The sequence below is a fragment of the Pteropus vampyrus genome, unplaced genomic scaffold, assembly GCF_000151845.1.
Source record: "Pteropus vampyrus isolate Shadow unplaced genomic scaffold, Pvam_2.0 Scaffold7, whole genome shotgun sequence".
Lineage (NCBI taxonomy): Eukaryota > Metazoa > Chordata > Mammalia > Chiroptera > Pteropodidae > Pteropus > Pteropus vampyrus.
This window is the reverse complement of record NW_011888788.1, coordinates 9,101,417-9,123,723: the sequence shown is the minus strand read 5'-3', so window position 1 is coordinate 9,123,723 and position 22,307 is coordinate 9,101,417. Positions and strand designations below refer to the sequence as shown.

Genomic DNA, 22,307 nt, shown 5'->3' with positions numbered 1-22,307 from the left:
AGAAGTGCTGACAGAAGCCATTGTTCCTTTGCTGAGCCCTCCTACAGGCACCATATCTGAGTCTCCATCAACCTAGCCAACCTAATTGATCCCTCTCTGGTGATTCCCTGAGACCTTGCCCTATCCAACTTGCAGGCCCACCCACGCCACTTTTAGTGGCTTTTCCATATAAATGGCCTGTCTTGGCTCATGTTATGGGATTTCCTAAAATCTCTCAAAAGTTCACCAATCCCTAACAAGCTGGCCTTGATGTGTCCTATACCTCTTGCTAAGCAGCCCCAAGCCCAGCACTAGTGCCAGCCGGCCTCAGTTTGTAGCTTAGTCTCTCCCAGGCACTTCCAAGTCCAGCACAAATGGTAACCATTTGCAGATCATTTTGTAGCTCATACCATGAGGCTTCAGGCAGGACAAAGACAATGGCTGATTTGGGCCTGCACCAGAGCCCCTCACAAGAGGCCCTGAACCAACACATCCAGTGGCAAGCTTCAGACCACAGCAGAGAACCACCTATTCACCTCTACAAATGACACACCCAAAGGACAGACTCAGCAGTCACCAGAGCTTTGCTAAAGAAAATCCTACTCCATAAGGTTAGCCCCTGCACAACATCTCCTCCAATGTAGTCATGACTAGTTCTCACAACCAATCAACCCGAGGGTCAATCCCTCCCATTGATGTGCCAACAATAATCAAGGCTCAACTACAACAGAAGGGCACACAGTCTACACAAGGGCACATCTGGAGCACCTAGTTCAAGTGACCAGGGAGACTGTGCTACTGGGCCTCATAAGACACCTCCTATAGAAGGCCACTCTACGAAGACTGGGAGATTTAGTAGCTCTACCTAAAACATAGAAACAAATGCAGGGAGGCAGCCAAAATGAGGAGACAAAGAAAAGTGTCTCACATGAAAGATCAGAACAAATCTCCAGAAAAAGAACTAAACGAAATGAATACAAGCGATCTACCAGATGCAGAGTTGAAAACGTTGGTTATAAGAATGATCAATTAACTTAGGGGATGGAATTAAGAAGTACAAACTGGTAGTTACAGAATAGTCATGGGGATATAAAGTATAGCATAAGGAATACAGTCAATAATATTGTATTAACTATATATGGTGTCAGATGGGTACTAGGTTTATCAGGGTGGTCACTTAGTATGTTGTGTAACTGTCTAATCACTATGTTGTACACCCGAAACTAATATAATATTTCATGCCAACTGTAAAAAATAAAATTGCAATATAAAAACAAAATAAACTTAAAAATGCCTAGAAAGACAATCAAGTATCATTAATGAGTCAGAAATATTGAAGGATCACAAAAGGTAGAACATAAATAAGATCTGATCAATGGAGAAATAAGACCATAAAAAATCATAGCTCTGAAACATTTGCAGAGAAGACTGGTGTGGACATAAGCTACCTATAAGGGAGTTTCATGCTGAGAGTCAATACTGGCAAGAAGTTGATACTCAGGGTGAATAACTAGAAAGCTAGATCTCTTTGTCTTCCTTTTATTAGGTTAAAGGGTCAGAAGTGGTAATATTGTCCACAGGACAAAGCATGTGGTAGGCAACAAGAGCTGAACAGAAGAGCAGTACTCCCATGTAGAGAAGTGGGGAGCCCACACAGCTAGAACACAAGCCACTGATCCTGGCAACTCATTTTATTTCTCTTCTATAATCACCCAAGATAGGTGAATATGTGGGCAAGTAAGTCTTCTTAAATAAAAAATGAGCATGATACAAAGTGTCACTACTATTTAAGGAAAACTAGCGTAACAAGATGCACCAAATTCAATGAGCAGAAGAATTAACATCTAGTAAAAAGACTTAATAGAGCAAACAGAAAAAGAATTATATATACATAACATCTTTAGAGAGATACAACAAAACAATGTATCCTTGAAAAAGATGAAATACTTAAAAGCATAATGAACATGGCTGAAAAGTAAATTAATAAACTAGAATAGCAAATTGACTAATTTTTCCAAGCCATAATGAGACAGGACAGAGAAAAGAAAATATGAAGGAAAAATCAAGAGATTTAAAGAACAGATTCAGATAAGAAGGTCCAAAATCTCCCTAATGGGAGTTGCAAGATTAAAAGGAGGAATAGAAGGAGGAGAAGTGGAAGCTGAAGAAAAGCAGGTGAAGGAAGAGAAGGAGGAGGGAGAAAATTCCAGAAAGGAAAAAATGTTTGAATCCCAAGACGTTAATAAGCTATCAGGTACTGAATGGAGCAAATAAGTAAAAAACTCATATCAGGATACATCCTGGTTAAATTCAGATCTCCAAGGATAAGAAAAAAAATCTTAAAAATGTTCAGAAAAAGGGGGAAAGGCAGTTTGTATACAAGGGAATAAGAGATTGCTTGGACTTTTACTAGGTAGCAGTGGTGTAAAAGATTGTGAAGGAAATTTATTTTGAACTTAAAACCTTGTACTCGGCCAAGCCAACAATCAAATGAGAAGCCAAATAAAAACATTTCAATATATGAAAAGAATCATGAGTTTAACTTCCACAGGCATTTTCTGTAATAACTGAGCATGCACCTCAACAAAAATAATGAAATAACTAAGGAAGAAGACAAGAGATGCCAGGAAAAATAGTGAGTAAAGGAATATAATTTGGCCCAAGTAGTTTTATATATGTGAGCAAAGGAATATAATTTGGCCCAAGTAGTTTTAATATAAAGAAACAGAAATGAAAAATTAATGAATAAATGTCAACCTGGAGAATGGGTATGTGGGAGAAAGAAAGTGAAACTTTATTGAATTCTCCTGTCTAGGAGAAGACTCTAGTTATTGAATAATGATATCTAAATTTCTAAATATATGTGTTAAATATTCAAAGAGGACTATTAAAAAGTAGTAGGGGAAAATTCTGTATACATCTTCCTAACAGTGAAAAGGAAAAAAAAAATGCAGAACAAAGAAAACTCAATCAAAAGTACTAAAGGTATGAAAGGAGAAATAATTAAAATAGAAAATAAGTGACCAACAGAAAATATGAATGTAAAATATAAAGATGGCCAAGATAAGTTTAAACATACAAGTAATTAAAATATTAGGTTCAACTCTATGGAATTGCTAATGATTGACTGTTTTTGACCTATAAAAACAATTTTATATGGTTCAAGTAACTGTTCATAATTTATATTCTTATTAAAATATAGAAGCTTTCACATTTCTTATAAAAATAAATCTATATGCTCCTTATAAGAGATGCATTTTCTGAAAATGATGAAGACTGAAAATAAATAAATGACTCTTGGCAAAAGATAAATGTATCAATATTATTATCAGGGAAAATAGAGTACAAGATAAGTGCATGATAAAAGGAAAAATCCACTGAGAACTATAGGGGCCATGGACTTTTAAATATCTGCCAGTTACATAGAAATACATTTAAAAAAAAGAAAAAGAAAAACCTAACAAATCCACAGTCTCAGTGGAAGGCATTAATGCACATTTCTCAGAAATTATAAGCTTGAGTAGACAAAAATTAAGTAAGCCTACAGGATTCAAATAGCATAATTAACAAATTTGTTGTAATGGACCTAAAAAAACAATATATAGTTTTTCACAGTACTCATGGAAAATTATAAGAAATTGCAATACAACTATTTAAGAAACTAACAACTAAGGAGAGACTTCATTAAGGTGATAACATCTGAAATTAATATGAAAATATCAATACCTTTTCTATATGCCATCAATAACTAATTAGAATATGGGATAGGAAAAAAGACCACATTTAAATATCACCATAATAAAAAATAAAATTGTACCCAAGTAATGATTTTATGAGTAAATTATAAGAGAAAATGATAGAACTTTAGAATAAAGAAAATTATAAAATTTTATTTAAAAACATAAGAAATAAATGGAGAGACACATCATAGTTCTGAATGAGAAGACTAAATATTAAGATGTCAAGTTTTCCATAGTTGATCTATACCTATAAATTTAGTATGCACCCCGATGTTCATTGCAGCATTATTCACAGTGGCCAAGACATGGAAACAACTGAAGTGCCCTTTGACAGATGATTGGATAAAGAAGATGTGGTACGCATTATACAATGGAATATTATTCAGCCATAAGAAAAGATAAAATATTATCATTTGCGACAACATGGATGGATCATGAGATTATCATGCTAAGCAAAATTAGTCAGACAGAAAAAGATGAGAACCATATAGTTTCACTCGTAGGTGTAATGTAAAACTGAACGCAACAAATGAATAAGATAAACAAAAACTCATAGACACAGACAACGGTTTAGTGGTTACAAGAGGGAAATGGGGTAGGGGAGATATATAAGGGTAAAGGAGGTCAAATACATGGTGATTGAGGAAGTGTAACTTTGGGTGGTGAACACACAATGCAGTATGTATATGGCGTATTATTGAATTGTATACTTGCAATCTATATAATTTCATTAACCAGTTACCCCAATAAATATAATAATTTTTTTTAATTTAATGTTTTGCTAATTAAAATGGCAACAGTTTCTTTTCTTAAAATTCAATACCCAATAATTCTAAAATGTACACAGGAAAAAATCTTTCAAAATTGCAAAAAACTTGTGTATTTACCTGAAAATTAGACAAATAGATCAATATTTCAAATCAGTGGATTAAAAAAGTATTCAATTAATGATATTGAAACAATTTAAAAATCTCTTTTAAAAAGTCTTCCTATATCACACAGCAGATAGGAATAAGCTTCAGATTGATTTATGGGTTAAATATGTAAATAAACACCCCAATCATAAAAATACTGAATGAAATTATAGGAAAGTTTCTTATAAATTTAAGATAAAAAATTCCTTCCTATACATAATTGACTCCCCCTCCTCAAAGGAAAAAAATAACAACAAAAATAACAAAAACAACAACAAAGAAAACATAAAAGAAATGTCTGATACATATGACTTAAAATTTAAAATGTATGTATGGCTAAATATAATAGAGAAAAAATTAAAAGCCAAGAAACAGAATTGGAAAAATATTTAAAATACATTTAACCTACAAAGTATTGATATAAGTATATATAGAAAGCATTCTAAATCAGTAAGGAAAAAATGTAATAAAATTTTGGGCAAAGGATATGAATAGGCAGTTCAAGAGGAGCAAGTATAAATGACCAATAATAATATGAAAAGAAACTCAATCTCATTATTAATCAGGAAAATACAAGTTAAGATAAGAACAAAAATATATTTACCTATCAGATTGACAAAAATAAAAAAATATGTTGATAACATCAACATATCAAGTGCTGTTAAGGAAATAAGCACTGTCAGGTACTGCTGACTAGAGTCTAGATAGGTAACCTTTTTTGAAAGGCAAATTTGCCAATCTCTCAGAATTTAAAATATACATTTCTTGGACTCAGAAATTTACTTCTAGGAATTATCCTCAAATAAATACATATGCTGCTCATTAAATAATTATTTGCAATAATAACAATGTGGGAATATAAAGAAATAATCATATATCTGTATTATGTAACACAATCATGCAATTATTAAAAGGAATGGGGTAGTCCTATACTGGTATGTAAATATCCAGGCATAAAGTTAGGTAAAAATAGCAAGTCACCCAATATGTATGATATGATCTCATTTAAGTTAAGGAAAAGACAGAGTAAGTGCAAATGAACATATGTGTAATTAAGGGCACAAAAAGACAGAAAAGATGCACAAAAAGATTACTTTTACTCATTATTTCCAAAATAAAAAGGAAAAGGAAAAAAGACATGACTTTGAGGATGGTCTCTTCATTAGGGCTTGTTATATATTCCTCACATTGGCTTAGTACTAGTTGGTATATGCATTAACGAAGCTCTACTGTAACAAAATCAATCAACCCCGCTTACTTCTGTAGATTCCTCTTTGCTAAGGGAAGCAGGGAGGTCTATATTATACAAAAAGAATTTAAAAAAATGATTTGACTAACTTTTTTTATGATACACCAGAAAATAGCTGTGCATGCATATGTGTATACATATATGTGTACATATGCATATATTTATTTAGATATTTGAATATTTATACTCAAATATATGTTGACCTGAGTGTTTACTGTGGGGAGGTTGTGATCTGATTTTACTGATGGCCTTATTTTACATTATATTTCTAGAATTTGATTTTGGAATTATTTTCCCAACCTATGGCACATGCTCTTCGGCTAGATGCAATTGTGAAAAATATCCATCCCTTGTAAGGATGCATTTGCTTTTTAGAAGGAGCTAAAAGGTATTTGGAAGCGAGCCTAGTTGGGGAGATTGGATATTTCACTGGCCAGTGATTTCTGCTGCATTTAAAGCTATTGATTTCTTAGTGACATTTAAGTCAAGAAAGTGAGGAAGTGAATTGTGCTGATACCTAAGGGAAGACCATTCCAGGAAGAGGGGAAAACAAGAAAAATCCCTGAGGTAGGTAAATGTGAGCAGTTCTTGGGAAAGAGTGAAGGAGAGCAGGTGTTTGAGGCACAGTGAGAGAGCCAAGAAGCAGAGGAGATGAAGGTAGATATGTAAGAAGGGGCTGAGTTCCACAGGGCCTTCGCTAGCTGGCTCTTACTCTGAGTGAGAAGAGAAGGCATTATAGGATTTTGCCTAGAGATGCCATGTGACCTAACTTAAGTTTTAAAGGAATCATGTTGGTTGGTAATTGAGAAGAGACTATGGGATTCAAGGGTGGAAGCAGGGTACATCTAGGAAAGAGAAGATGGTTGTTTGGACAAAGCCATTAGCAGCAGAAGTGGTAAGAAATAGTTGAAAAATAAATACATTTTGAACATAGAACTGGTAGTATTTGTGGACAGATGTGAGAAAAGAGTCAGGGAGGACTCTAAGTTTTTTGGCCAGAATATCTGGACTGATGGAGTTGCCATTTACTGAGATGGGAAAGACTAAGAGGAATGAGTTTGGAGGGAAAACTCAAGTACACAGCTTTGGACATGTCAATCATGAGTGATTGCTGATGAATGGGATCCAGTGTATAGGTGGAAAGCTTGGCCTACATAGGAGACCAGACATCTACTCCATGGTCATGAGAGGTATGGAGAGGTGAGGAGTGTGAGCACAGGTGCAGATAAGTGGTGGCTGAAGAAGTATATGGAAGTTCTGACTTTTTTCTATTTCCTTGATGAAATAGGAAGCAACATTATTAGCGGAAAGTCGAGAAGTGTTGGAAGTTGGGAAGAAAAGGAGAAAGTATGAAATAGTCATCTAGAAGAACTGCTGATTAAATGTACTAAGGTAATGTGATGTGATTAGCAGAAGGCCATCTCAAGGCTAGCGATCCTAAATTTAAAGGGAGACCCATCAGTATGGTGGGTGAATCCAGTTGAAGGTGTATAAAGGTTCATGAAATTTAACCTGAATAGGAGAAGGAAAAAGCAGAATGGGGGAGTATGGGAGGATGAAAGAGCTTAAAATGAAGGAATCACGACCTCCAGGAACAGGGAGCAGAAAGAGCTTAAAATGAAGGAATCACGACCTCCAGGAACAGGGAGCAGAAAGAGCTTAAAATGAAGGAATCACGACCTCCAGGAACAGGGAGCAGTATTAATGAGGTGACTTTTGAAAAATACTTAAGGATAGGACCCAAACAGGGTTGGAATTTTCAGTCCTACCCCTCAACCTCCAGGGAGAGGGGCAGAAGTTTAAATCAATTGCCACTGGCCAAAGATTTAATCAATCATGACTATATAATTAAACATTCATAAAACCTCAAAAGGGTGGGGTTCCTTTACACTGCTGGTGAGACTGCAAATTGGTACAGCCACTCCGGAAAACAGTATGGAGTTTCCTCAAAAAGCTAAGAATTGATCTACCATATGGTCTAGCAATCCCTCTACTGGGTATTTATTCCAAAGACTTGAAAACCCATATCCAAAAAGATATTTGCACACCGATGTTAATAGCAGCATTATTCACAGTGGCCAGGTCATGGAAGCAACCAAAGTGTCCTACAATAAATGATTGGCTAAAGAAGCTGTGGTACAAATATACAATGGAATATTACTCAGGCATAAGAAGAGACGAAATACTGCCATTTGCGACAATAAGGATGAACCTCGAGATAATCATACTAATCGAAATAAGCCAGACAGAAAAAGTCGAAAATAACATGATATCTCTTATGCATGGGATATAAACCTAAAAACAACAAATGAACAGGACAAATAAACAGAGACTCATGGTCATGGACAATAATCTAGTGGTTACCAGAGGGTAAGGGGGAGGTGACAGAAAGAAATCTAACTATGGGAGGTGAACACAGTGTAAACATATGTATGACTTACTGTTAAAGTATACAGCCGAAACTTATTGGATTTTGTTAACCAGTGTCACCATAAAAAATTAATTAATTAATTTTTTAAAAGGATAGGGTTCAAAAAACTTATGCGTTAGTAAATACATGAAGGTGCCAGGAGAGTGGCATACTGGAGAGAGCATGGAAGCTCCATGCCCCATCCCACATACCTTGCCCTATGCACCTCTTCAATTTGGCTGTTCCTGAGTTATATACTTTTACAGTAAACTAGTGATCTAGAAAGTAAAACATTTCTGTGAGTTCTGTGAGCTACTCTGGCAAATTAACCAAACCCAAGGAGGGGGTCTGGAACATTCTGATTTATAGCCAGTCAATCAGAAATACAGGTAACAATCGTGACTTGCAACTGGAGTCTGAAGTCCAAGGAAAGGATTATCAGAACCTTCAATCTATAGCCAGTCAGAGCACAAGTTAAGCTGGTGCCTGGCATCTGAAGCATGAGTGTGTGTGTGTGTGTGTGTGTGTGTGTGTGTGTGTGTGTGTGTGTGTGTGTGTTGGGCAGGGGGCGAGGGAGGGTACGGTGTGTCAGTCTTGTAGAACCGAATCTTTAACCTGTTGAATCTGATTCTATCTCTGGGTAGATAGTATCAGAATTGAGTTGAATTACTGGACACCCTACTAGTGTCCAAGAATTGCTTGTTGGTGTCGGGGTTCACCACCATATTGAAATTTAGTCTCAGAACACTATTTACATCTGAACACAGGTCATAACTGAACTTCATATTGAGAACCTCTAGAATAGCAATGCTTCTCACAATTTAACATGTGGCCACATCACCTGAGGATCATGATAAACTAAAGATTCTGCTTCAGAAATTCTGGACTTGGCCTGAAATTCTGTATTTCTAATAAGCACTCATATGATAATGGTAAGAATCAACGTCTCGTCCTTGGACAAGCAGCACTGGCACCACCTGTGAGTTTGTTAGAGATGCAGAATCTCGGCCCCACCTCAAAACTATTAAAGGAGAATCTGCATGATCTCCAGACCATTTGTATGCACAGAAAAGTTTGAGACGCATTGCTCTAAAACACTGGTTTCCAACTTGGGTCATACATGAGAATCACCTGGGAAGCTTTTATAAACTCCACCAACTAAGATGCAGGATGAACCAATTAAATTAGAATACCTGTGGGTAAGGCCCAGGTATGAGTTGCTTTTAAAGCTTCTAAAGTGATTCCAATATGTAGACAAGACTGAGAAGCACTGTTCTAATATTATCATCCTCCAAGCTGCTGGCTAAAATGTTAAGTTCCCAGGGAAGCCCCAATGAAGCTTTCTGAGATTGGACCCACCCAAGTCCAAACAGGAAGATCAGTGCTTAAACCATCTGTTTGCTTTGGACAAAACCATATCACACATCCAGTGGCCTTAGTGTGCCCCATCCTTCAAGTTACTTGGAAGAAAGTCTCTGGGTGAATCTTGCTGTTGCATCAGATGTAAAATATAATGTAAAAGGGCAAGTTTTAATTCATGCAAATATCTGGAGTTGTGTCTTAAATTTTTCTACAGCTACAACTTGCTCAATTTGCTTTCTTTTATGTACGAGTAAAAATTTCTGGGGATGTGCCAGAAATGTCTGGGGTTTACTTGTAAGGGCACTGAGAACTATCTAGATCTAATGCGAATGTGAAATTGCAATTAAAATATTTTATAACAGGCTTGTGCTATCTGGAATGGTCTTGCTGACCCCATTACCAAACCATAAGAACTGAGAAATGTGGCTTTGCATGTAGTTTTTAAAGCCTCTGATGATGTTTGACATCCATCTGATTATATTTACTGACATCCACCTCTGGGTTTTGTGAAGTTGGACCATTACATCATTGAGAAAGTAATTTATATATGTCTTTAATAAACTGTGATTCAACTCTAAAGTTGCCTTAAAAAATATATGTGACCCCAAAATTAAGATTTAAAAGGAGAATATAAGCAAAAATATTTAAACCTTATATCTGTATTGTCCTTTTCCTTGCCACTGTCTTCTGACTGTTAGTGGAGTCTATGGGAGGTTCCAGGTGCCCCAGGCCTCTAGTGCTTTCAGTGCTCTCTTAGAGGGAGATTTTGATTTTTCTACTCTTTTTATTTAGTTTATAATAAGTGAATCAGAAATCAAGAGATTCCGAAAAAGAGGATAAGCACAGCTTTCATGTTTTGGATTCAATTTCAGGGAATTTGGGCTAGAAATCAAAAAGGAAAAAAAAGCAAAAAGAGATTCTAAATTTGGGGCAACACTTAGGTTTGAATGGATAGTCTGGTATGACAGAAGTCTTCCCAGTGAGAGGGAAAATAGGAAAACTGGATTAATAAATGATATATTTGATTAAGAAAAAAGGAGTGAAGAGATGGACATGTTCATTAGTTTGACCATAGCAATTATTTCACTATGTATATAAAAATATGTCGTACACCTTGAATATATAAAATTTTGTCAAAAATAAGATAAAATTTTAAATGAATATAGAGTTAAAGAGAATAATCGTAAATAAGAATATCCATTTATGATATTTAAAAAACATAATCACTCTTGTCTACCACCACTTCATGAATGTGCTCTTTCGTGGTATCAACAATGGTTGGTTTGTCTTATGGGGCAATCTATTATGCATTCCCAGTGATCACCTTTTACAATAGAATAATGCTAATTTCTGCTAAAAAGAACTATGAGTTATTGAAAAGCAGCACATTCCATGTTTCCAGAAAAAGAATTCAAGATGTCCCTCAGATAGCTTAGTAATACAGAGCAAGGATATTCTCAGAAACATGGGGCTGGGTGCAGTATTAAGAGGATAAAAATCAGTCTGAAGATAGAGTGAAGTGAATGAGTCCCATAAAAATGTTTGCAGCTAATGCAGTTTATTAGAACTTGTTACTTGGAAAGCCTCTACATCTCTAAAGGGTGCCATATAAAAGGAATATCTACTAAGGTGAGTCAATTGACTGATCTCCACTTCACAGAGATCAAACAGGAAGGACATAACTTATTTTATAGAGAAACAAAAGACACAGATTTATTAAATATAATGTCTCCCCCTGGGAGGTGGTTCCAGCAGTTCTTACAGCAGTAGTGACAGGTGTTGCAGTACAGGCCGTGAGCTGAGAGTGTTGGTGGCTGACAGCTCAATGAAGGTTGCTGCCCAGCTCAAGACCACATTCCCCTCTGGTGGCAGCCCTCATCTATCATCATTGAAGGCTCAACTCCCTTGCCTTAGTTCTTCTGAAGGGTACCTAATCTAGAGAATTCCCTCAGTGGGATCCACCGTTGCCTTTGCTATAACTGTATTGTAATTCACCTACCCCATCTTGATCCCAGAAGCACACTTCAATAATCTTCCTGCCCTCAACCCTCCATCTTAGAGTCCACATTGTTGAGAACCAACTTGCATATATATCAATATATTTGCTTGAAATGTAAGACATGCTTTAGAAAAAAACAAAATGACTAGCCTCCTTGGGTTGATAGAGCAAAAATATTGAAACGGCTTAGAAAATAGAAGCCTAAGCCAGCCATGACATGCCACACCTGACAAATTTATATTTGACTCACCCTTTGTTCCAACAGATATTCTGGAATGGGCTGATTTATGATGCATGCTACTTACACTTGAGGTGCAGGCAGATTGGATATAAGAGCTTCTAGCAAAACAAGTTGGTGTCAAGGAGGAGCTATGGAGATCCTTGTGAGCATGCCCAAGAGGAACTCGATTTCTCCTCCCAATTTCCCAGTTTCATTATCATCTCTGCTAGGACTGGGAAACTTGTACAACTGCTTCTAAAGCCTTTACCATTCAAAAAACTTTACATCCTCAAAACTGTGTTTGTAGCCATCTTTTTGCCAAAATAAGACCATTTCATTGTGATAGGTATGCCACTATCATCTTCCTATCTGATCAAAGTAGAAATTAGGGATTGCTCTGGTTTCCTCCCTCTTATATTCTATACACTCAGCCACCAAGACTTGTTGATTCCACCTCCCATATATCTTTAAAATTAATTCCCTTTTCTTCATTTCATCTATTTCTTTTCCAGTTCAAGCCCAAATGACCTCTTTCTCAAACTATTATACAGCTTTTCTATTGCCATTTTGCTTCTAGTCTAGAATTGGAATTCCATCTCTAACATCTATTATTTTTTGTTCTCTTCTCACCCTTTCTATTTTTTTTTCTCTGACCTTCCTTGGGAGATCTCACCTACTTCTGTGGCATTGATTAATGTTAATCTGCTTAAGATATACTGAAGATGTCACAATGTCCAAGACTTTTCTCCAGAGGTCTAGAGTTCTATATCTAGCTGCCAATTCAAAAAACGAATTGATCACTTTCCCCTTCCAATTGGATCTTCCTCCATGACACCACCTTCTTTCTATCCAGTGGTCCAAGTCACAAACTTGGATGTGGTCTTTGATTTGTCCATCTTTGTAATTCCTCATCAAACCGATCATGCCTATCTTCTTAAACTTCTCTTGGTCTTATCGCTTATCACCATTCCTGTTATCATTACCTTGGTTTCAGTCCAAGTTCTGATCAAGATTTTTTTTAACCTGAAGTTCTGCATCAGCCTCCTAACTGGTTTCTCCTGCAATCTTTTTTTCAAAAGGCAGTGAACATGATCTTTCTAATCTGTAAATCTGCATTCCTCTGCCTGAAATCCTTCAATGCCTCCTCATTATTCTTATAATAAATATCGATGGCTTATAAAAAACCATTATAGTCTGGCCCCTACTTGCCTCTCAAACAATCCTCCCCACATACTCCCACTCTCACTCACAATACTCCAGTCATTGGAATTCCCTGATTCCTTGAATGTACAATGCTTTCTCTTACCTCTGAACCATTTCTCACCATGTTTCCTCTCCCTAAAGATTCCTTAAGTCCCATCTTGCCCCACCCTTTGCCTTACTACTTACTCTTCAGACTTCAGATCTCAATTTAACTTTCTCCTCCTCTCAAAAGCTTTCAGTGAAAATCAAGTTCAGTTTCGATGTTTCTCTTCTTCACTTCCTTGATGTGCTCTAATTATCTCAATGATATGTCTTATCAAATTCAATTGCAATTGCTTTTTTTTTTTTTGGTTAGCTCCCTGTAGGCAAGAACTATATCTGCTTTTGTTATTCTAATATCTCTAGATTAGAGATACAAAATACATGCTTAAAAAATTTTGACTTGTTTAATGAATCAATGAATGCCTTGGTTCAAGCAGTAACCTCCTCTAAGAATATTTTCCTTTGCACCCTTGCTCACTAGGCAAATTCTGCTCACCATTTAAGACCCAGCACCGTAACTTCCTGACCTTCTAAGAGAATCACAGGGCACAGATTCCAGTTTCCCACATTACCTTTCTCCCCATGATCACTTTTTTTTTTTCATATATTTTGCTCACGAGTCTGTTTTTGCAAACCAAACTTCAAATTCTCTAATGGTAGAAACTGTCTTTTCTTCTGTGTATATTAGCACCTTTTACTCAGTATAAAGCATGTGCTTAAATACTTGCTAAATAAGAAGAGAGACTGTAATAATAAAACTTGGCCTGATTTTTTCCTGAACATGTTACACTTGACTTAAGGCATTTCTAAAAAAAATGTTCTACATGATTTGTTCATGGATGAACTACTGTCATAAGTGTTTATTTTATCATGGATACTGATTGCTACGTTATAGGATTTGAGGTTTTTTAATTACATTGAAATTCATGCCTCATCTATCTTCTTTGCTTAGATGTGTTTAAAACTTCATCATGTCAATGATTCATGCCCACACTCATAGTATTCCAAAGCAATTTTTAGAAAAAAGAGATGCATGGCATCATAAATCATTTGAACCAGTTTGGAAAACATGTTAACAAATACAGGCTCTTTGCATACCTGTGAAGATTTCTCAGGTTATTCTCTTAGCTCTATGTGAAAAGAGGATGATGTAGACTCTTACAGTTTAATTATTGAAAGTATCAAGATCAGTGCTTCTAAATCGAAGGTGATTTTGTAGTCCATGAGATATTTGGTAATGTCTGGAGGCATTTTCAATTGTCACAAATGTGTGGGAGAGTGCTAATGGTATCTAGTGGGTAGAGGCCAGAAATGCTGTTAAAAATTCTATGATGCACAGGGCAGCCTCCCATACCAAAGAGTTATCCAAAATATCGATAGTACCAAAGCTGAAAAGCCCTGATCTAGATGAAATAAAAATTGCACATTTCATTCAGACATACTTTTCTATTCCAGGATAAAACATAAATGATACTTACCTTACAAGTAGAAGGACAGAGTGCAGTCCCATTCATGTGCCTTGCTCTTATATTATGATTTTTTAAATCTTTAAAATAGTATTTTAATCTTTTTCATGGGGTTGTTATAAAAATTAAGTATGGTAATGTATGAGAAAAGCTTTAGTTCAGTATTGAGAAATAGTAGTTACTCAGTAAATATTCATAAACAACAAGTCCATGAACACACAGGGGAGGGGACCTAGGGAGCGGAGATGAATAGAATTTACTCTGCGTATTTTCTGAGCTCCTCACTCTTTTTAGAATCCATACATGCATCAACACTTATGAAAAAGAGCACTTTAGAAAAGAATAGCATTGACAAAGATCCAGGAAGATGTACATACGTACTTTTTGTTCTTCTCGCTCTACGGCTGCGTTGCATTTTTCTATTCCCCGGCTTCTCAAAAAGTCTCTGAGATAGCCAAATAGAGTTCCAATTCCATATCCCATATAAGTGAAGACCAGAACGTGAAGAGGTGCTTCCTCAAAGGATTCAACAATTGGCTTATTGTAAAAATGTGGCTTCCCATTTTGCTGAGAACACAAAAGAAAATCAAAGATTAGCACTCTCCAATTGCAATAAAATATGATATTTAAAATTTTGGACTTTCAATCTTTCAGATTTCAAAGAACATATTTAAGATTGTAAAAGCTACTTGAAGAAAATTGGAAATTGATCACTGAAGAGGGTAATCAGAAATGTAAATTTATTTTACAAGCCCCTGATAAAATAATTGACTCAAGTAAAAATTCTCAACAGGTTCTAAGTCCATTAAGTAAAAAACTAATGAGGAATGGGATTTTTGCAAGATGCCAAAATATCACTCATAGGTTACTACCTAGTCACAAACCTGAGGTTACTACCCTAACCAGGTGATCAAATTTTATCATAAATGTTGGAAAAACAAGCCACTCTATGCTCTTATCATGATGAAACAGTCAATATACTGATGAAACATTTAAGTTGAATTTAGTTAAGTTTTTATATCTCACTTCCATTTTACAAGAAATAACAAGATAAAAGAACAGGTAAATCACTTCATGAGGAAACAATCAAATAATCCACAATATGTAATATTCTGAATGACAACTGGCTTGATTTTTAAAAGTAAAAATAAATAAATAGGACTACATCAAACTAAAAGTTTCTGTACAGCAGAAGAAATGATCAACAAAATGTAAAGGCAACTTGTGAATAGGAGAAAACATTTGCAAACCATATATCTGGTAAGGGATTAATATCCAAACCATAAAAGAAACTCATACAAGTAAAAAAAAAAAAAAACCCAATTGAAAAAAGAGCAAAGGACCTAAACAGATAGACATTTTCCCAAAGAAGACATAAAAATGGCCAACAGGTATATGAAAAGCTGCTCAACATTACTAACTATCAGGGAAATGCAAATCAAAATTGCATTGAATAATGTAATTGTGAATAATGAGATATCACTTCACACCTATTGGGGTGGCTGTCATCAAAAACCAAGAGATAGCAAGAGTGTAGAGAAAAGGGAACCCTGGTACACAATTGGTGGGACTATAAAATTGGTACAACCATTATGGAAAATAGTATGAAGTTTCCTCAAAAAATTAAGAAATAGAAATTCTATATGTATATCCATAGGACATTAAATCCATAGTATATATCCATAGGACATTAAATAAGTATCTTGAAGGATATCTTCACTCCTATGTTTAGTGCAGCATTATTCACAATAGCCAAGATATAGAAACAATCTAAATGTCATTTAATGCATGAATGAATAAAGAAAATGTTATGCACACACAAGAATATTATTCAGCCATAAAGAAGAAGGAAATCCTGCCATTTGCTACAACATGGATGAATCCGTAGGACATTATGCTAAACGAATTAAGCCAGACACAGGACAAATACTATATGATCTCACTTATATGTGGAATTGAAAAAAAGCTGAATTCAGAAGCAGAGAATGGAATGGTGATGGGGAAATGATGAGGTGTTGGTCAAAAAGTACAAAACTACAGTAATAAGATGAATAAGTTTTGGGTATCTATGTACAGTGTGGTGACTGTAGTTAATACTGTACAGTATAGAAATTTGCTAAAACAGTAGATCTAAAGTTTTCTCACCACACACACAATTTTTAACTAGGTAAAGTGATGGATATGTTCATTAGTTTGATTGTGGTAATAATTTCACTACATATATTTAGGTCAAAATATACATTGTACACTTCAAACATACAATTTTATTTGTCAATTATACTTGTGTTAAGCAGGAAAAAAAGATAAGAGTGGAGGAGGAGACTTAAAAGACACAACCAAATGCAGTGTGTGTTCTTTCACTGAAACTTTTGTTTTTGTTAAAAAAAAACTGGTAAAATACATATTTTGAACAATTGTGGAAATCCAAATGTGGACTGGAAATATATCTTACTAAGGATTTATAAATTTTGTTAGAAGTGACAGTATTAAAGTTACATGGGAGAATGTTTTAATCTCTGTAGATGCATACCAAACTATTAAGGGGGATGGTAAAGCATTATGACAACGACAATTTTCTTTCAAATGGTCCATCAAAAGTAAAATATATACATGAAACAATTCTGGAAAAATGTTATTAACTGTTACATCTAGATGGATATTATAGATATTTGTTAAATAATTTTTCACTTTTTTTGAAAATTTTTATAATAAAATACTAAAGTATTTTCCTCTTTTATTTTAGATGGCAACATTCCAGGGGAAAATAGACTTTTAGTACCAAACCATTCTAATTCCTGTTTAACTAATTTGTACATAGTAGCTCAATCAGTGTTGGCTCAATGGATTAGTGAATAAGCTATTCCTAATGCTACTGCTTAAGTTTTAGCCTTTAATAAGTATTTATACCTTAATTCATTATTTCATTTAACAACATTTCTTATGGATTTTCTCAACTGGGAAATGGGGAATCTATTTTGACTGTTTAGAACATATAACTTTTAGTAATTTACAGGAAATTGAAATTGGCAAATGTCTACTGATATTTAATGTATTATCTTATGCATATATTTAGAATGCCATGTTATGTAAAATTATGTTAACAGAAATGCTGGTTTTCTCACTAACATAGTCTTTGTCAACACAAGCACCATTTTATTCCACCACTGCAGTTTCCTCTACATTGTTTGAGATGAAGTATTTTTAGAACCTCTATGACTTAGTCACCAAGCCACAAACTATATGACCATCAAAAATAAAACTACGTGGTAGATGAATATTTTTGATGTTGACATTACTTGTTTTTAAAACAATTTTTAAAAAGCCTTTTTACAATGACATCTAACACTTGAATTATTAAGTCAAAACCCCACAAATTATTATTAATCTTATTAAAATTTCTTGCTTCCTTATTTATCCATTATATCATTATTTATTATTTATTATTTACCCATTATATCTAGCTAGACACCCCGAACTAGCATTGATGAATGTTGCTCTTTTCTAACATGTTGTCCCCAAACACTATGTGGTGTTCTGAAATAATAAAAATGAGAAAGCATTGCTTAATATGCGGTCTTAGGCTGTAGGCTGTGAACCAGTACTTGTTTGTGGCCAGTTAGGAACTGGGCCACACAGCAGCAGGTGAGCAGTAGGTGAGCAAAAGAAGCTTCATCTGTTTTTGCAGCTGCTCCCCAGCGCTAGCATCACTGCCTCAGCCCCACCTCAGATCATCAGGCATTAGATTCTCATAGGAACACTGGTCTCTGATGTCAAAAAGGTTGGGGACTGATGACTTAGAGGATGGCTGAGCTATGTGGGCACATGTGAAGACATAAACTACCAGGACATTCAAAGTTATCCTGTGAGGATCAGTAGATTTTCCCTTTTTCTTTCCCTGGCCCCACATCCATTTCTGAGCTCCATATGTGGCCAAAACAAGCAGAGCATTTCTGCTTAACTTGTCTCTGAGGCAAACCTGCACTGTACATAATAGAATGTCTACCTAGATGCAAATAAAACCTTCAGTTGACTGCACAGTTTTGGCTTGTGAAACGTGTGTGTGTGTGTGTGTGTGTGTGTGTGTGTGTGTGTGTGTGTGTGATTTGTTCTCTAAAATAGTTAAAACACAGAGAAATTTCAACAATGTCCATTAGCCCAAACTAATATCTACTTTACTCTTTCTCTTATAATTTTATTTTCAATTTAATTTAATGTAATGTTATTTGGCAGAGAGAAAATGAGATACCTTTACGAAGAACAAAGTTATCTGGAACTACACAGGTCTTTCTAAAATAGATGGAAAGTGACTCATTTACTACATTCTTTTATTTAAAATTGAAATCAGTCACACCTCATGAGAAGGGTTTTTAACTGAGGTTAGAAAGTTATTTTGAAATATGAGCATTTGCCCTATCAAAGTAAATGAAGTATAAAATTTTGTTTAATAAGTTCTCTGACTAAGGCTGACACAGCATGGTAAGCTGTAATATACTTTCCTTGTTCTACTTTTTCTTTCACAGCCTTGAAAATGAATAGATCCTGAATCACCTTTTCCAGATTGCCTGATCATTTGGGACACAGTGACAGCCTGGGGCTCGTTTACTTCCTATATTCTTGTCATATCTGGAAATAAATAAGATGTTGAGCATGCTGGTAAGATCCACTTTTACAGACAATTACTCTTCTGTTTAAATTAACAGGTCTTTTACTGGATGCCATTTTGCACTGTCCTAGGATAATATTAAGGGGCATATGAAATCAATAAATATGGTCCCTTTCTCTCAGAATCAGTAGGATAATGGTGTGTGGGGTATGGGAGGGAAATTAGTGTAAATGACCATAACACAGAGTAAAAAGTAAATGTCATAAGGGTGACACAAATGAAGGGAACATATCACATTAGGTGATCAGTCCTGGCTTCTTGAAAAAAGTTTGAGAGAGTCTTGATGGTACATAGAACATAAAGTTGGAGAGCGTTTGCACAGGAGTGAGACTGCCTGGGTTCAAATACAAGCACTTTCATTTGCTAACTATATGACCTTGCCCTGAAATGCCTCAAGTATAAATGGAGCTAATATGGGTCGTTTTGAAAATTAATTTGGATACTATATGCAAAGAACCTGTGACAGAGTAAGCACTTATTAAATGTCATAATTTGAATTAAATCTGAATAGAGATGATGGATGAAACTGTTAGAATGGATGGTGCTGCTTTTAAAGAAATATTAGGAAAAGAAGAGAAAAAATGTGTATAGGGCCTTGGCCAATTCTTACACATAGGAAGAAATGAGAGAATGGGGTCCACTAGGAGATAGCAAGTATGAAGGGAAGAAGAAATTGGAGGTTAAAGAGGAAAGAGTGGTGATGGTGATTGAGATACCAAAGTTGAGAAAGAATATTGTAAATGGGAACTCTCATAAGAAAACTTGAGCAAGTGATGTTAGACTCCCTCCTTTACAACATATACAAAAATTAACTCAAAATAGATCATAGATCTAAATGTAAATGTTCGTGACCTTGGTTAGGCAAAACCTTTTAAGATATGACACCAAAAACACAAATGACGAAAAGAAAACAGTTAAGTTGTACTTCATCCAGTTTAAAAGATTTTATGCTTCAAAGGATTCTATTAAGAAAATGAACAGACAACAATAGAATTGGATAAAATATTTGCAAATCACATATTTGATAAGGGCTTAGTATCTAGAATATGTAAAGAACACTTACAGCTCAATAATAAAAATACTAATAACTCATTTAAAAAATGGGCAAAGGCTCTGAATAGACATTTGTCCAAATATATACAAATGTCCAATAAACACCTGAAAAGATGTGAAACATCATTAGCCATCAGAGAAATGTGAATTAAAATCATAATGAGATACTGTTTCATACCCAGTGGGATGAATATAATAAAAAGGTGGATAATAACAAGTGTTTATCAAAGATATGATGAAATCATGATCTTCACACTGTAGTTCCTCTAAATGTTATACATGGAGTTATCATATGACCCAGAAACTCTCCTAGGTGTATAACCAAAGGAAATGCAAACACGTGTCTACATAAAAATTTGTACTCAAACATTCATAGCAGGTAAAAAGTAGAAACAACCTAGATGTTCGTTAACTAACGAATAAATAAAATATAGCATGGATTATTGTTTGACATAAAAATGGAGAATATACTGACAAATGCTCTAACACAAATGAATCTTGAAAACATTATATTAAGTGAAAGAAGCCACTCATGACAGACCACAAACTGTATGGTCCTATTTATATGTTTCCAGGATAGCACTGCAGTCCTTGATGACAGTGTTGAGTCTCTGATCAACCAATTCAGGGACCACCCAATTCTAGACTCTTCCCAACTCTAGGCTTTTTATTGTGTGACAATAACAAAAACTTTTTTTCAATCTACCTATATTTGAGTCTTCTATTACTTGCAGCAGAAAGGATCCCATCAGCTCAGTTCTCATCTCCAATCAAGGGAGTAACAAGAATTGTAGAATAGATGAGAAGCTAGCGGAGGAGGGCAGGACTGATGCTCATCTAGGATACATGATATACTTATCTCAGTTGTTTTATGTTAGCAACCAATCTCTGCTTGGCAATATACATTCTTTACTGCTTGCATATATATACATATATTAGGTAAAATTTAAAGCAGGTCTTTCTTCAGCAGAATTCTCCACTTCTACTCTAAAACATTTGAGTGTCTTATTGATTCCAAAATTGCCATTTTTTTCCTCTTCTAAAATACTTTGAAATGTCATTAGACATGATTGAAGTCATATGAATAATGCTGCACCGAAGCTCATGAAAGTAGAATGATACAAGAATGATGAGAGTACACAGTTCTATCTTATTTGGAAGGGTCTTACATTTCTTAAAATCCCTGGATGTAAGGGTCTTACATTTGTCCAGGGATTTTAACCACATTTTAAGCTTATGCCATGTTTAGAAAATGCTTTATGAAACATATATGTTATTCTAGTCTAATTCAGGTCATCTTGTCACAAATAGATGAGTCATTTCGGTTTAGAATGTGTCATTTGATTCTATATGTATACAGTCACGTTCAGGTACATAAGCATCTTCCCGATTATTTTATTTATAATTTTTAAGACACTTGGTGTTATTAATCATTAACTTATCATCAGACTCTGGGATAAGATGTTCTACAGGATAAAATCTGGTGGAAACTTGCTCCCTAGGGGATCCTAACGGGATAGTTGGAGTAGAAGAAACTGAGTTGCTCAGCCAGCTCCAGTTGTTATATTATATTAATATATATTAATATGTTAATATATATTAATATATTGAGATATATTAATATATTACCACTTAGATTAAATTTTTCTATACTGCCTTAAAACTTCCGCATCTAGTCTATCTAAAAGATTTTGTTATTGTTTTCTTATTTCAACAGTAAAGCAATCCTTATCGAATGCCTGTGTAACCAAATTTTCTGCCAAGAGACAGGATGTGTCCACAGACAGACTATAGTTTGATTAATGATACCACAGAGAGATGTTCCCATAGGGTATTACGGGAAGTGAGAAGAAGATATATTTAACAACATCTGAAATAGGTAGGGAGCTTTCATGAATAAGAATGCGTTGACCAAAGGCTGGAAGTATAAGGACTGGAAGGATAAGGGAAGTAGAAATGCACTGAGAAAGGTCCCCCAGATAGAATTGAGAGCATAAAGAGAGATGC

General features: G+C 35.1%; 1 protein-coding gene across 1 annotated transcript in view; it reads right to left on the bottom strand.

Annotated features, from left to right (window-relative positions):
• Window positions 1-22,307, bottom strand: part of SPTLC3 (serine palmitoyltransferase long chain base subunit 3) — a 146,484-nt gene that overhangs the window by 104,675 nt on the left and 19,502 nt on the right. The window contains exon 2 of the mRNA XM_011370277.2: window positions 14,966-15,151. Within this exon, the coding sequence (XP_011368579.1) occupies window positions 14,966-15,151 (186 nt within the window). The remainder of the gene's footprint in view (window positions 1-14,965; window positions 15,152-22,307) is intronic.